At 38.6% G+C, this 15,399-nt stretch overlaps 1 protein-coding gene across 4 annotated transcripts; it reads right to left on the bottom strand.

The window, feature by feature from the left end:
- Window positions 1-8,198: 8,198 nt before the first annotated feature.
- plac8l1 (PLAC8 like 1) lies at window positions 8,199-14,989 on the bottom strand. Of its 4 annotated transcripts, XR_005992651.1 has the most exons (7): window positions 14,767-14,862; window positions 13,788-14,108; window positions 12,967-13,199; window positions 12,710-12,846; window positions 11,385-11,530; window positions 8,721-8,805; window positions 8,199-8,216 (listed from the first exon to the last, which is right to left on the bottom strand). XR_005992651.1 is itself a non-coding variant. In XM_041800743.1 (5 exons), the coding sequence occupies exons 2-5, from the start codon at window positions 13,811-13,813 to the stop codon at window positions 11,399-11,401; spliced, it is 528 nt and encodes a 175-aa protein (XP_041656677.1). In that variant the 5' UTR covers window positions 13,814-13,860; window positions 14,767-14,989; the 3' UTR covers window positions 9,263-11,398. The 4 variants fall into 4 exon arrangements, 2 of the variants coding, with proteins under 2 accessions (XP_041656677.1, XP_041656675.1); XR_005992650.1 differs by lacking the exon at window positions 8,199-8,216 and having other exon boundaries at window positions 8,767-8,805; window positions 11,217-11,530; window positions 14,767-14,861; XM_041800743.1 differs by lacking the exons at window positions 8,199-8,216; window positions 8,721-8,805 and having other exon boundaries at window positions 9,263-11,530; window positions 13,788-13,860; window positions 14,767-14,989.
- Between the last annotated feature and the right edge of the window lie 410 nt (window positions 14,990-15,399).

Below are 15,399 nucleotides of genomic sequence, written 5' to 3'. Positions count from 1 at the left end.
AGACGGTGATCCGGATCACTCCCAAAATCTAATTCGCCAATTACTCCCTCCCTGTTGGGGTGGAGACACGGTGAGGCAAAGCATTGGCTTCGCAACATGTGGACTGTCATGGCGAAAGCACCCATGGTCTCACCAGACAACTGTAAGTCATGGCAGAGGGTGAATATTCCTCTATTCCTCCCAGCATCGTGAGTATTCTCGCTACAATTCGCTGTCTTTATCTCTGTTACGCTCCGACTCGTCTCCTTGACCGGGTGTGCATCTTTCAAACTCTACACCCAAAATGCTGCTTGGATTGAAGTTACTCATGTCTGCCATCTCCTGGTGTGAAGTGGTAACAGAGCAGACCTCTGCCATTAGCCCTATCTCCCAATAGTGAAGAATCCTTTCAAAAATTCCTGGATCAGTCCCAAAATCTAATTAGTTCTTCCTTTTGCTATTTCTGACATTTCCTGAAAATGTCATCAAAATCTGTCCTTTTTGACTTATGTTGCTAACAAACTAACTAACTAACAAACAAACTAACTAACTAACCCAATCACATAACTTCCGTGGCGGAGGTAATTAAGAAAATATCGATACTGCATTTTAGAGAATATCGATCCAGTATCATGCCACAAAATATCACAATATTTCAGTGTATCAATATTTTGTTCCATCCCTAGTATTTATTGTGGTAATTAAAAAACAAAACAACAAATGAACACTTAAACAATAGTTGCACTTTAAGTATTACAATATGGCAAAAAAAAAGTTCAGTAAGAGTGCATTAGGTTTAAAATTGTTGTTTTAATAAGGCAGGGTAAACTATAAACTGAATTGCCCTTTGGGGTTTAATAAAGTTGTCTGAACTGAACTGAACTGAACTGAAAATGTATACTTATACTTTGGCTTCAGCGTCTACTTACCTTCTAAAATATTTGTTGTCCACCACTGGAATCAGCTATAAGTCTTTGCAGATATATTCACAGATACACCTTGTAATCCGTTGAGTCCCTGCACTGTTGTGGGGAAGTGGGACTTTGAATGTGAATTTCTTTTGGCCTGACCATACTCTTCTCCCCACATCTCTGCACATCTTTTTATGGTGATGATTAGCCAAGTGGCTCCTAATGTTTCTCCCATTTCCCATCAAGTGTGCCACTGCAGTCTCACAGTGTCTGCATATTGGTTTTTGTTTCTCCAATCCTTTTCACCTTTCTCATTTCTTGACAATGAAAACTAAAGTGCTTCCACACATCAGATTTTAAAATTGTGTGTGCGTTGCATACATCCCAAAAACTTGTCTACTCCCTGTAGACTGCCTTTCCCTAGCCACTCGTAGTGTCACCATTGTCGCACTGTCAGATAAAGCAGAGTGGAGCACAAAGGATGATGGGTACACACAAGTGCCGATGGGAACTGTAGTTCCCACTTCCCTTCGTTCTGCTTCACTAACAAAATTACACCCTGAAGACCTGCTGTTTAAACCATCACATGCCCATGACAACACCAAGGTGCTTCTGTCCCATACTGTGGTATTACTGATACCATTGCATCTCTAGTACAAAAACATTTGACCTGTGGTTTTTTTTTTTTTTTTTTGCCTTGAGAACATCTTAGGTCCACTTTGATTGAACGTTGATCATATGAACCCTCATCTGCAAGGCTATCCATAAGGGGGATAAATGGGAGAGCTTTCTAGGGCCGAGCCAAATTGGGGTCCCATGGAGGTCGGCAAAATCATGGTCTATTTTAAAGTTAAGCTGTGATAGCCATATTTAATTTTCCACTGGATAATAACCACTCTTATCAAAGCAAAAATATATATATTTTTTAGCTACTTATAGCCTTCTTAAAAATGTAAACCCTTTTCTTAAAAAAGACTGACCTTTCTTTGGTAATTTTATTGTTGATGGGCATATTAAACTAAACCATTTGGAAAGTAAAGTTAGACTTCATAGCTAAGCCACGTTGTGCACAAATGTCAGAAAATAAAGAAGAAACTGAGACAAGTTTAAAGGAAAAATATAAAATACAAAAAGGAAAAAATGATGAAAAAGTGGCAAAACTGTGTTAAGAGTGGCAACTAAGGCATCAAAAGTGTACCAAAAGTGGCAAAGGTGGGTTAAGGAGGCAAAAGAAGACCAAACGTGGCAAAAAAAAATGGGCATAAAGAGGAATGAAAATGGGTTTGAAGTGGCAGAAATGGACGTAAGAAGAAGAAAAAAGAGATTAAAAGTGACAAAGTGGGTAAAAAAAAAAAAGTGGTTAGAAGGGGTTAAATGTGGCAAAAAGGATCAATACAGGAAAAAAGGTGCAGGAAGTGACAGAAATGTAGTAATAGAAGGCAGAAAACTTGGTAAAAATGGTTGAAAAAAGTGGACAAATGGCATTTTCAAAATTGGGTGGCAAAAATGGGCATTAAATGTGGTGAAAAGGAGTTAAATTGGGACTGAAAATATCAAAAGAAGTGAGAAAAGTTGAAGGAGAGTGGCAAAATTGGGTTAAAAGTGGTAATAACAGCAATAAAGTGGTTAAAAGAGGTTAAATAGTGGCTAAAATGTGTGGAAAAGGGGATAAATGGGATTTTGAAAATGGCAAAAATTGGTAAAAAGTTGCAAAAATTGGCGATGAAAGTGGTGAAATGTGGAAATAACTGGTCAACATAGGTAAGAAATAGATAGAAAGTGATAAAAAAAATGGGTAAAAAGTAGCAAAAATGGGCATAAAATTTGTGACCATGTGTTGAAAAGTAGCATAAATAGATCATTTCAACATCAGGACCCAGTATTAGATTGACACTCTCTTCAGCTCCAGAATGAGGGAACTATTGGCCAGCAGTAGATCACAACTGGGGAGGGCCCATTTTCTGGGTTTGTCATGAGCCAAGCCAATCCTGTGGGCAGGCCTGTGTGGAGTATTGGATCATCTTCATAGGGCAAAGAAATGTAATAGGAAGAGATCTAGTTGAAGGTTTTTAAACATAAATCATGTATAGATCTGATAACAGGGGAAGCATATGATGGTATCAGCTAAGAGATGCAAACTTTTAACAGAACATCTAATTTCTTTTGTGCATAAAATTGAATATATCAAAGCTGACAGCAAGTGAACTAAATATCTCAAGTTGGGAACAGTTGACTCATCAGATCACAGAGCTGTATTTCACTCCACATGGGATGACATTTCTACCCCTATCTTCTTCGATAGATATCTGATAAGGCCTAAAAGGCACAAAGTAGAGGCCCCTGGGGTCAGGGGACTCAAATAAGCAAGAGTTTCTGTGAAGGGATTTCTCTCTGCACTGTAAAAAATGGCAAAAAGTCCTCCTGGCAAACCAGAGCTATGAGCTAAACATTCACTTTGAAGTTGTCACAAGAGGGAAGCCATCATGACACCTTCAAAGGGAATGTTTATCCCTGCAGGTTTTCGGTTGGTTTAAGACTCGTACTCCGTACTAACATGAAGCAGTACGGGTCCTTCAACTCTGCAGGAAGAAATCAAAAAGGGATCACATGTTCAAAGACGAAGCGAGAGGACTTCTAGGCATTCCTGCCTGAAGATCCATCAGTCAATAAATAATGCTTACATTGAGATCTGAATGTTTTTGTGGGACAAAATACAGCAGTACTTTACTGTTTGGTTTGTTGTCATTAAAACCCACAGGGTGGTAAAAAAAAAAAGGTGGAAATAGCATTTCCCACAAGAGCAAGTTGTTTCAGAATCAGCTTGCAGACATGACTGTAAGAATCAAAAGCATCTTTTAAAAAGGAAAACTGATGGTTTGACACCTGTGTTCATAGGGATGTTAAACTAGAAGAATTGTTCCTTTCGACAGATTTCAGTTTCATGAGCTTCACATCCTCTTTTGAGCCAGTGTTAACTTTGACCTCTATTTTTAATTTTAGTCTTAGTCTTTTGATTACGTCTTTTAGTTTTAGTCACATTTTAGTCTACGAAAACTCAGAAAGATTTTAGTCTAGTTTTACTTTTAGCAAAAGAATTTATTCTCTCGCCTAAATCTGGTGCCAAATCGTGGTAGTGTGCACTCTGCCAAACCTGGGATCCCTGATTTCTACAGCTGAGAGGCAGAAGAGATACAGATGCATTGTACTTTGACAGATTTACCCGCAGTGGAGAAATGTCATTGAGTTTGAATGACCGACAAAAACTTAATTACATTTTAGTCTTGTTTTAGTCATCTTGACAAAAACTAGACTTATTTTTTGTCAGTTTTAGTTGACGAAATTAGCACTGTTATGAGCAACACTCATTACAATGTTGGACTAATTTACTCTACAAGATAAATAAAGAAAACTATAAAAAAGGATTTGTTTATTTTTGAGAAAAAAATATTAAAGTTTTGACATTACTAAGTCGTAATTTGAACAAAAAAAAAACAGACTATTTGTGTTTAGTCCTTCATTTAAGAGGAAAAAACCTCAAAGTTTAAGTTTAAAAACTAAACTTTGGTGGATCAAAACTTTGACCTTTTTGGATTATAAGGTCAAAAATAACCTATTGATTGGAAGAAAGTCATACCAGAAGAAACCATTCGGCTTGCACAAGAACTGCAGTTCAGAGCCTGATCAAATTAAACTTTGACTGAGCAATAAGGGAAAAACTTGTAATCTTATACAGACTTTAAAGAGACATTAAAGAAATTCAGAAGAAGACAACACAATAAATGAATTTCTGTTTAATGTGTACTGTACAATAATGCCTCAGAAATAACAGGTAAACTAAACTTGACTTTTGTGAGTTCAAATAACTTGTTTATTTTAAGTGCAATTACACTAACTTAATATTCTAATAAAAATACTGATGACAACTTCACTATTTTAAGTGTGATGTAATAGTTTTTAATTCATTGTTATAGGTGTTCAAAAATGAGATTGAAATGTTGATTTGAGTTTGCAGTACTTAAGCTAAATCATCTACTTTGAGTGTGCAGTACTTCTAATGCAATCATTTTCAGTACACTGTAATGCCTGATAACTTCACAGAACTAAACATATTACAGGTAACTTATTACCTTAGAAAACTGAAGAACTCACTGAAAAAATAGTTTTTTAAAGACAAGAACCCCCTTCAAGCTATCATGCCACATAAGGTAGGCTAATATGAGCAACTAAATGCAACAATGGTCGTTAGTGACCCACTGAACCAGCAGCTGATATCTCTTTAAATCTGGAGTGTCATCCAACATTCATCAACATTAACTTTAACATTTCCCCCCATAGGCAGGACCTCTTTAACTGAGTTGGTAACTTCACTCATGGTGCAAAAAGGTTTAATGGCTGACAACTTCTGTTGTAGAGCGATTGATACTAATTGACCCACCCCACTGACTACCTGTGGACTTGCACACAGAGACAGTGATGACCTCAGTATATGATGAGCTGTAAGGATCTGGTCAGTTTGTCATCCAAGATGGGCTAGATTTTTGTTGCATAGTCTGGCATGGTGCCATCTTGAACAGGCAAAAACAAAATAAAATAATTAGTCTTAAGTTAACTTAGTGTTTCTGAGTAAAAATAACATTCTTTTTAACAGTTTGGTATTTTGGAGATAACTTAAGTTGTAGTCTTGTTGCCAAAATGACCTCTCAGAGTCAGTAGGTGTGGGATTCAGGCCTTTGCAGTGTTTGAGTGCATCTACACCAAATTTTCCAGTACTTTAAAACCTTTTTGACCTCCTTTGCTTCTCTCATATTGCTTCAGCTCACAGAGAAATGTGCTCACAACTTGCCTCCTTTGAAGCTGACATTTATCTCTAATTGGAATGTCACTTTAAAGACATTTCAATTTGGCATTACTGCTTGGTTTCAGATGGATAACATTTGCTTATATTGTGTGAAAGAACTGGCCTCTTCTGAATCTAAATTTAACATGTGACTAATATCAGTGTGTTTTTACAACTGAATAAATTATTTGGTGTTTTAATGAATGCAGAATATTCCTACTCCTAAAATATATACATAAAATTCAGTATGATCCATGACTGAGTTGTCATCATATATATATATGGATTGATGCTGCATTAAAAAGCATCTGCCATGTTCTGGCAACTGCCTCTGTTAAATGACCTTAAAAGGACATCCAGCTTTGTGAAATAGATAATCCACTCATCTTCATATCCTCCAATAAATATAAAACTGAAGCCCATAAACTACAATAGAAGAACAATGTCAAATTAAAATAATTGCTTTGTATGATGATTGATTTTGAGGCCAAATTATTCCTAAAGTAAAATTTTCTTTGTGTCTGTCTTTGGAGAGAAAATCAATACAACCACCCGCGTAGTCTAAGGAGAAAAGAATCCAGGCCTCCATCATCCCACACACAGACACACACGCAACCCAAAACAAGACAGCTCCACTCAGCTGCAGATCACAGACTACAGTACAAACTGCCAAGGCTTCTAGCTGCAGGCTAACCAGCACCCCGAATGCCCCCCACCCCACACCATGCTGATGTTTGAGAGTGAAAGACAGAATGAAAAAACAGAGGGGAGACAAGGGAAGGGCACGGATGAAACAATCAAGTATCAGAGAGAAAGTGATATAAAGAGCAAGTGCAAGGAAGTGTTGTGTGTGTCTGTGTGTGTGTTATGTAAACCCCAGGTGGCGCTTGTTGTCCTGGATAGAAGTATCACCAGGGGGACGGCTGCTCCAGCTTAGCAAGTCTCCCCACACCTCTCTCTCTCTCCTCTCCTTTTTTCACAAACACACATTACAGCATGAATCAGGAGGAGAAGAAGTGGAATGAATAAAAGAGGGGCACTGAGAAAAAGGGTGAAGGGAGGAGAAAAGATGAGATAACAGAGGAGATGGAAGGGAAGAAACAACAGATAACAGGGACCAAACATATTCAGGAAGAAGACATGACCTATCTGCCGGGAGAGAGATGAAAAAGCTAAAGAAAGAGAGATGCATAATTTCAGAAATGTCAGCATCTAGTTTCAGAAAGCACAAACACTCCACCTTTAACTCATCACTCTTAAATCCTGTGTGCAACTTGGGAGGTTTGATCTATTTTCCCCAGTCCAGTGAGCGGTATGCATTTCATCTGCTTCCTGGTGGGACATTTCAGTACAGTCAAACAAGCACAATTGTGAGGAGGGATACATCTGCATACAGCAAACACATTTCCACACCCACGCACACAAACACACCTCCCTGAGGGGCTGTAGTCAATAACAGCCTTTGCTCTACACCTGATGTATCTGTGGGGATTGTCGCTTTCGTGCTGAAACAGCAGGATAAGCAGCATCAGCAGAGACGCTTTATGGTCCCTGTCCGACTGCTGACTTGGGCTTCGCTGTTCCAGATCTTGACCTCTACTACTGCTGTGGAAATCCCAGTCCTGACCCCCAGATCAGCACTTAAGACTGATTTCACTCCACTGAACAGCAGTGGGAATGGGAAACTGGCAGAGGAGGTACAGATCTGGGGCAACACTGCCCCCAGATGGCCAAAGCATGCCGGTGTATGTGGGAGAGATGACGTAAGATCTGGCTGTGTGAGCACATGATGTGGAAATGTATAGGGCTTAACTATGAGCTCATGTGAAGGTTGCAATATAATTTCTTCTCATAAAAAAGAAGAAAATCCTGAATTATGGCAATAATAGCAAAGGTTCCTGTACAAGAGGATTCAAAATGGACCCCTCCCATGATTCTAAGAAATGCATTCTTGTGTCATTTTTTTTGGCCCCTATTGCATATTCGTTCCTCTCAGTGAGTCTATTCTTTATGCAGGATAACCAAAAGGTCAATTTAAGAAAAAGATAAGCGTGCACTGACCCTTTAAAAATGACATTAAGTGCTTAGAGAGGGAAAAACAGACTTTTATGGGTGCTCTGGAGAGCTGTTGAACATCCCCTCTAATTAGAAATACTTCTTTTTAAGGAGCAGGTAAGAACTACAGCTCCATATGTTGGTAAAAATAACAAAACAGTCTTCAAATAGAGACAAAAAGTTCTAAAGAGTATGTAGGACATTTTAAGGGTGTGCTTGAATTGCAAATCAAATAGATTTCCCATTTACCAACCCAAAGTAGAGCTATTGATGCTGAGGCAATAACACTTGGTCATTGCACAGGGAGGGAAAGATGTTACCACAGCGCTGCAGGCAGCTCTGCTCCAGGCTGATTCTCCTCTCTAACAACCCCCAGTAGGCTAAGAGCCGCAGAAAGATTTATCCATGCAGGGCAGCTCAGGAAACACTGGAGCCTAATGCAGAAACATATGACCTTATTAACATCGTGGCTATTTGCAGCTTAGACACAGCAGTAGGAACGTGCATGCACAGTGCAGAAAAGGACACTGAAAAAAGAAGATGAGATGCATAAAAGTCAAAAATGGGATCTCTCCTGGTATATCCTCTTCAGATATAAGGAGGTGATTGCAACACAATGCTGATAAATTACTGAGTGCAATTACTGAGTGGACTTTGTTTGAAGGCTTATATTTCACCACTGAAAGTTACTTGGATTCGTGGTAGCAAGTATAACAACGCTGCTGCTTCACCATTTTGGTAATGTTGAAATTAATCAAGGGAAATTAAGAAGCTTGATGTGATCAAGCTTCAACTGACCATAAAGCCTACTACTTGTGTAATTTCCCACCTCTAAAATGTTCCCATGTGTGCATTTCTACAGTTCACTTGCACAGCATCCCCTCTCAAATTCTTCTAAATCAGTTTTTCATAAAAGGTTGCATACATCTTTTTCAGACCTTGTATTTTTTTGTGCCCAGTGAGTTCAGAGGTAAAGAGATGAGAGGCCAAGTTTCTTCAAGAACTTCAAAAACTTGACTTGCCCTGTGGATTAAAGTTAGAATTTTATACTTGATGATTCACTGATAAACACAGCAAGATCCCGAGCCTGTCTACTATATTTATCATACAATTTTAACAAGGGTTTTCAGCAGGGAATTTGTGAATTTGAATGTTTTCTGTTTGCTGATGTTTCTTTGATGTGCATGGGTACATAACAGGGAGATACACACTGTTCCTAGAGTCTGAATTCAAAATGTCCACAGTGGGACAGAGAGTAGAAGGTGAAATGCAAAGTAAAGTGGTATTTTCTTTCTGTGAACACCACTATGTTTGACTGTGTGCTTAAGGACTGTACTAAGAAATAATTTCTTGTAACAAATAAGGACTGACTTTGATAAGTAGCTCTGTCGGTGTGAAAGTAAATATGTCCCTAGAATATCCAACAGAAAGGATGCAAACTCAATGAAAATACACCCCCATTAAGAATGACAGTGCTTTAACGAATATTTATTTCCATTCAGCAGACATACACGTTGAATGATGAAGCATATTGTGTATTAAGTATGATTCTGTGTTGTTATTCCCATCTCTTTCTTTCTCAACAAAAACCCATTTTCTCTTTTCCCCATTCCATTTCATGCAGCCGCCAGGTGGGGGCCCACATCTGTAAGAGTTAACAAATTACACATTTGCCCTTTGAGGACCCATCTGCTTTGTGTATGAATAACATTTTCCACATCCGCTCCTGTGCTGGTTGGCATTTCAGGTTCAGGGAAGCACGGCAATCAGGACTGGTACAATAATATGATTGAATGCCTGAGGTGAGCAAAGTAACTGAAGGCGAAAAGGGGTATCAGAAATATGGAAATGGGCTTTATTATCCTCAGAACTGTGCTTGAACTGTTGACTGCAGCCAGAGTTATACTGCCCCCCCCCCAAAAAAAAAGAAAATCAGACAAGCAGTTGTGCATACTAAAAGGACTCAGAGACTACCATACTCTGAAATAAATACAACACCTCTTGGAGGCATTAATGCCGAAACGAAATTATGTCTTAGATTATTTCTGTTCTTCTAATTTGAAAATTTAAAGACTGAAATGAGATTTACTGGCCTGATTAGCCCCTCTTGTTGAGCTACAGTCTGTGCCTGGAAGTTTGCAAAGACTGATACATCCATCTTTCAGGTAAGAAAGGGAATTAACATGACTATGAGTCTACTGACCTTTGATAACCAAGACAAAATTAAAGGTTTGGTTCAACTTAATCACTTCTCTACATTTATCTGGGCCAGTTTAGGAGAAATAGCTTATATGAACTGTTGCCATCAGGCTATCCACTCTTCCATTTACTGCCATTAAAATATTTAAAACAGGGCTAAGAACACTGCATTTTTTACTGATTAGGATTAGATAGAAAAGCTAGGTAGCTTTTTATTTTAGGGGGCCCTAATTATTATCGAGTATTTTTATACTATTGGTCATTATTATGTTTTTACTATTGGTCATTATCAACTAATTTCTCAAGAAAAAGTATAACCTTGTTATAAAGTTGGCATTTTTCCAAATAAGGTCTTAGGAATATGGTTATATTAAGGAAGTATTTACCTAGTAATACTTTGGTAATTATCAGGTAATTCCTTGGAATATTGTAACAATGCTCCAGCAATTAGGTGGTATTTTACCCTAGCCCTTACCTCCTAAACCTAACCCCCCAAATTATTTGAAAGTTATTCAGGAAAGACTAACTTGAAGTTAATTGGCCGAATTAAAGACATCACCTGGGAATTATCTAAAAAAAATTATATGGAAAATCATCATCATATTTTTGAAAAATCACTTGGTAAAATACCACCTAATCACCAAAGATTTGCCACAGTATCACTAGGATTTGGGTTAGGATAAAATATCACCCAATTGCCACAATATTACAAGGAATAACTTGATAAGCAATGCATTATTAATAGGTAAATGCTCTCTAAATATTACTAAGTTATTACCTGGTAAATTGCCAACCTGTTACAAGGTAATTACAACTTGTTCTTGAGATATTGCTAGCTTAATTATCACTCTTTAGTATAGAAATACTAGGTAATTAGGGCCCACTTGAATAAAGTGTTGCCAAAAGCTACAAATGCAACAGTTTCAGTAGCTAAGAGCACTTCTTTTAGAAGGGATACAGTATTTTCAGAACTTGAGAAAACTGGATGCTTTAAGTTTCTGGTGTCTGCTCAAGAGTTGTACCAGATGGTTGATACTTCTTTGTTGTCAGAAAAATCTTCTGACACCAAATTAGAGTGCATCTTCCAACCTGCTGTTCACCCAACTTAAATTGTAGCTAATGAACTCTTGCCTTTGTACAAAATAAGAGTATTATCACTACTTTTATTCTTCATCTAAACAGAGGTCCATCCAGTTTTTATCTCTTTTCACTACACTACATAAAATGCTATTCACCAAATGCCGTCCTCGCTGGCTTGGTTCATTCGCCAAGGGATCCTCCGGGGAATTTCAGTGTCAGTTCAAGCCATATTGTATTGATTCTTTGAGCAGTTCATATCAGTAATCTCATTTGGCCTTGGCCAGTCTTGGTTGTAAAATTGTAAGAGGACAGGACTCATTTACTGTCAAGAGTCTCTTCAGGAGCACTCAAGGGCAGTGGACACCTGATACGTCTGCGTCTTCATCCTCCTCTTCATCTCTCTAATCATCTGACACACAGCAAGGGGGTAACAGCAGTACACTGTAGTCCAGTCTTCACACACACTGCCCTGTGGAGTAACATCCAACAAGTCACAAGTCACATGCAAACAATGTACAGAGAGAGCACATGCAAAACAATGCTGTCATTGGGTGAGAGGCGGGATATACCCTGGACTGGTCGCCAGTCAATCGCAGGACTGACATAGAGAGACAAACAACCAGGCACACTCACATCCATACCTACAGCCAATTTTAGAGTCACCAATTAACCTTCTGAGCTATTTTTGGTGGTGGGAAGAAACCGGAGTACCAAGAGAGAACCCATGCATGCACAGGGAGAACATGCAAACTCCGCACAGAAAGGCCCTGACCTTGAAGTGAAACCAGGAACCTTGCTGTGAGACAACAGCACTAACCCTGCGCTGCCGTGCAGCCCACGAGCAGAAGTGTCCATACTTTTTAAAATGAGGGCCACATACAGAAAAATGTAAACATAAAAGGGCCACTTTGATATACCACACCTTTAGTGTATTAAAGTTGGTAAAATAAAACCAAGTAAGTAACTGAGGTAAAAAAATAGCCAAGATCACAGCTCTCCATTAATGGCTGACAAGACAAAGGCCAATCATTGTAAAAGTTTTGAGTGTGGACAACAGATTTCACTTCAAACAAGAGCAGACTTTAAGACAAACTTTATCTTAGTGTTGGTGCTTAAACGTGGTAAGTGCAGTATGGTTTGTAAATCAGACAATGAGACAGAACAAACAGTGGTGAAAATGAGTGTGAACCATATGCTGAACCAAATGACCCAGATCACTAAAAATATCTGGAAGTCCCCACTAGTCTCGATTCAATTAGGAAAGAGCATGGTATTGAAATGTTTCTTTATTGAATTAACACAGCGTAGTCAAAACTAAGGCGTACAATACAGTCAGGCACAACCTTCTTGTTGTAACTGGAACCTCACTGTATTTCATTTTATTTTAGGATTTGTTGAGGGCAAGTGAAAATGGACCATGGGTTGCATTTTGCCCTCTGGCCATATTTTGGACATCCTTGCCTTAAAGTCTAAAAACATGCTTTAAAACGGCAACATCTTTGGCTTTTATTTTCTACACTGAAATATAAATTATTGATATTTGGTAGCTGCTGTTATGACAAGAATCATTTCACAAACTCCCTCTCAGTGGGTTTTCTAACAAGCTGCACAATTCTTCTTGATGGATATGCTTTTTGCACACACTCACCCGTATCTTGTACCGCTCCCTGATCCCGACCCGTAAGGCAAAAGTAGATCCTGGCAGCAGGGGCAAACAGAGACACTCACCATACTGGTGAGCTAAACTCAGGTCTAAACAGCATGGCACCAGAGCCCCAAGGATACCTGCAAGAACAAGAAAAACTTATTACAATTATGTCAGAGTGATATGTATATACTGTATCAACTTTATCTTGTAATATGAAATTATGATTTGCAATGAATCTATTTGTTTTTTCAGGTTACATGTAGTTTTGTCTCCACAGACGTCAAACAGGCTGGTGCTCCAGTCACCTCCCGTCTGTGTGATGGTGGTGATGGTTGTAGTGGTGACACCCAGGCCTGGCTGTGTGAGTACTGGGTCTGTCGCTGCAGGGAAACTGTTAGCCCTCAAGTCAAATTTACTTCCAGTAGTGTAGCACACCACTTCCTCGTCTTGAAGAGCTGAAGCTGAGGTGTTTGTGTGTGACAGTTTTGGTCTGAAATTAGATTTTCAAATGAATTTGTCTTTAAATAGATGGCTCATAAATTTAACATGGCTTGTCAAGGATCTTTATTCCTACCAATTCTAGATTAAAGGCTTCAAAGGACAAAAAATTAGTCTCAAATAAGCTAATTGGTCCTTTTTAGCACCTATAAGCAGGAATTCAATGAATTTCATTCATTCTGCTAAATTTATTTCCTGTAGCAGTATGTTTTGAGCTAAGCTACCCATCATTATATTTTAACAGCACAGCATTAAAATTACCCTGGCACTCTGCTAATATGGAAGCATCACTGACTGATACAGCTTTATTCTTGTATTTAGCTGTTTAAGGCCTTCAGCAACACTCAAGCACAGCAAATTGCAGAGAAAGCAAAATATAAATAATTTTGAATTTTAATAGGAAAGAGCTTCAGCAGCAATAGATTAAAGTAATGTCCTTGTTTAATTATCATTTATCACCGACGTGTTAAAGAAGGAAAAGATTAAAAGGAAGGACAGCAGCCACCCCAAAAGGCAGAAAGATAAGTGAGCTGTTTTCTGCATTGTGCTCAGTGGTGACAGGGACAAAAAAGGCACTTACTGTTGTGTTACTGTTGTCTGCTCCATGTCTTGAAGTTATACTGGCATCCAGGGAGGGGAGGGAGGCGAGGAGGCTAAAGATGGGAGAGGGGTGAGCAAGGAGTCAGCAGGAATGGAGGTGGAGGGGGGGCAGAGTGACACTTCGCAGTGAGAGGGTGTGTGTCGGAGCAGATAAACCAGCAGTCGTATGGCTCAGCCAGAAGCTGTGTGACAGAGATAAGTCTTGTAGTTGTCTACTGCTGGAGACTTTACTGTACCCCCCACTTATACAGCAAATGAAGAGAGAGGGCAGATACACATCAGGGTGCAGGAGCTTGAATGTCTGGGAAAACATAATCAGATGCTAATGCATGCATACACCAAACACAAAGTCACAGTCAGGTCAGGAAAGACTTACATCTTGTAAGAGTTTTAAGTTTTGTTGATACTGTTACTTGTAGTGTAAGAAAGAATACAAGTTAGTGATTTGGAAAGATACACTTACCTTAAAGGAAGAAATGCAGGCGCATAGTAAAGAGCCAGGAAATGAAAGATGATTTTTAAGAACACCTGTGGTTCATGTTATAGTGCCTTTTTTTGTATTCATGCATTTCCTGACTGTGGTCTGACATCAACCTTTAATTTTAGACAGACGCACTAAACAGCCATATGAGTGAGAGAGGTCACAGAAAGAGAGAAGTGAGGGAGCCTCTACGTGGTGGAATGACACGTAGCGAAAGTGTCAGAGGTTTAGAGGTTCACAAAGTCACATGTATGCAATTTCAGAAACGAGTAATATGGATTCTTTTTTTCTCATGATGACAGCCATGTATAACGGCATTGCCACAGTAACAGCCTACATTACACAAATCTTTGTTACCCCTGGGGTAAAGTAATTTTTCGAAAACAAATTTTAAAAAGACAATATATTTAATTAATTTTATATATTTAATATATATTTAAGTTTAAAACTATTTTAAAGATGTTGCTATGAGACTTACCATTTTTTTTTTATCTTCAACAAGACCTTTGTTCAGTTTTTCAGGTGAAAGGGAAAGGATGCTAACCTACGTTTAGCCACTCGCTAGCTTATTACAGTGTCTTCCTTAGACCTGGACCAACCGCCGTATCCTCCACGAAGTCACTGGCTCCAAGCCAAGACAAAAAAAAAATGGTCGTTTTAAGGAATTCAGATCTGTTTCTCCTCTCCACTTGGTTTAAATAAGATTTTTTTAAACATGTTTTGGCTGTATTACTGTCACATTTAGCTAGCAAACGTCAGTGATGCCACTTTACTAGTTGCATTGTGTATTTGTCCAAAAGATTTTCCCCTGAAGACAAGTGTGTCCAAACTATGGCCCGGGGCCAAATGCGGCCGCAGCAAATTCTAAAAAGACTATTGAATATCGTCCACCTTAAAATTTGAAACTTGTGCTTTACTGTATTTTACTTCTTTAAGCACTACACAGCAGTACTGTGATTATTCTGTAAACAAACATTTTGACAAGGAAAATTTATATTTTTTGTGACTAATTTGAGGCAACACTGTGAATGGAAAACATATTGGCAACCAAAACAATATCTCAATTTATAACACACTTATTGATTATGGCAGTAAATACCAATTGCATTCC

This window comes from Cheilinus undulatus, linkage group 12 (assembly GCF_018320785.1).
Source record: "Cheilinus undulatus linkage group 12, ASM1832078v1, whole genome shotgun sequence".
Lineage (NCBI taxonomy): Eukaryota > Metazoa > Chordata > Actinopteri > Labriformes > Labridae > Cheilinus > Cheilinus undulatus.
This window is presented reverse-complemented; position numbering and strand designations above follow the sequence as displayed.

Excerpts from the sequence above, each read along its gene's own strand:
- plac8l1 (XM_041800743.1), bottom strand. The coding sequence starts at position 13,813 with ATGGAGCAGACAACAGTAACACAACA. Across the intron at positions 12,847-12,966 it reads CTGTGGAGACAAAACTACAT|GTATCCTTGGGGCTCTGGTG; the intron begins GTAACCTGAAAA and ends TTGTTCTTGCAG. Across the intron at positions 11,531-12,709 it reads GGGAGCGGTACAAGATACGG|GGCAGTGTGTGTGAAGACTG; the intron begins GTGAGTGTGTGC and ends GTTACTCCACAG.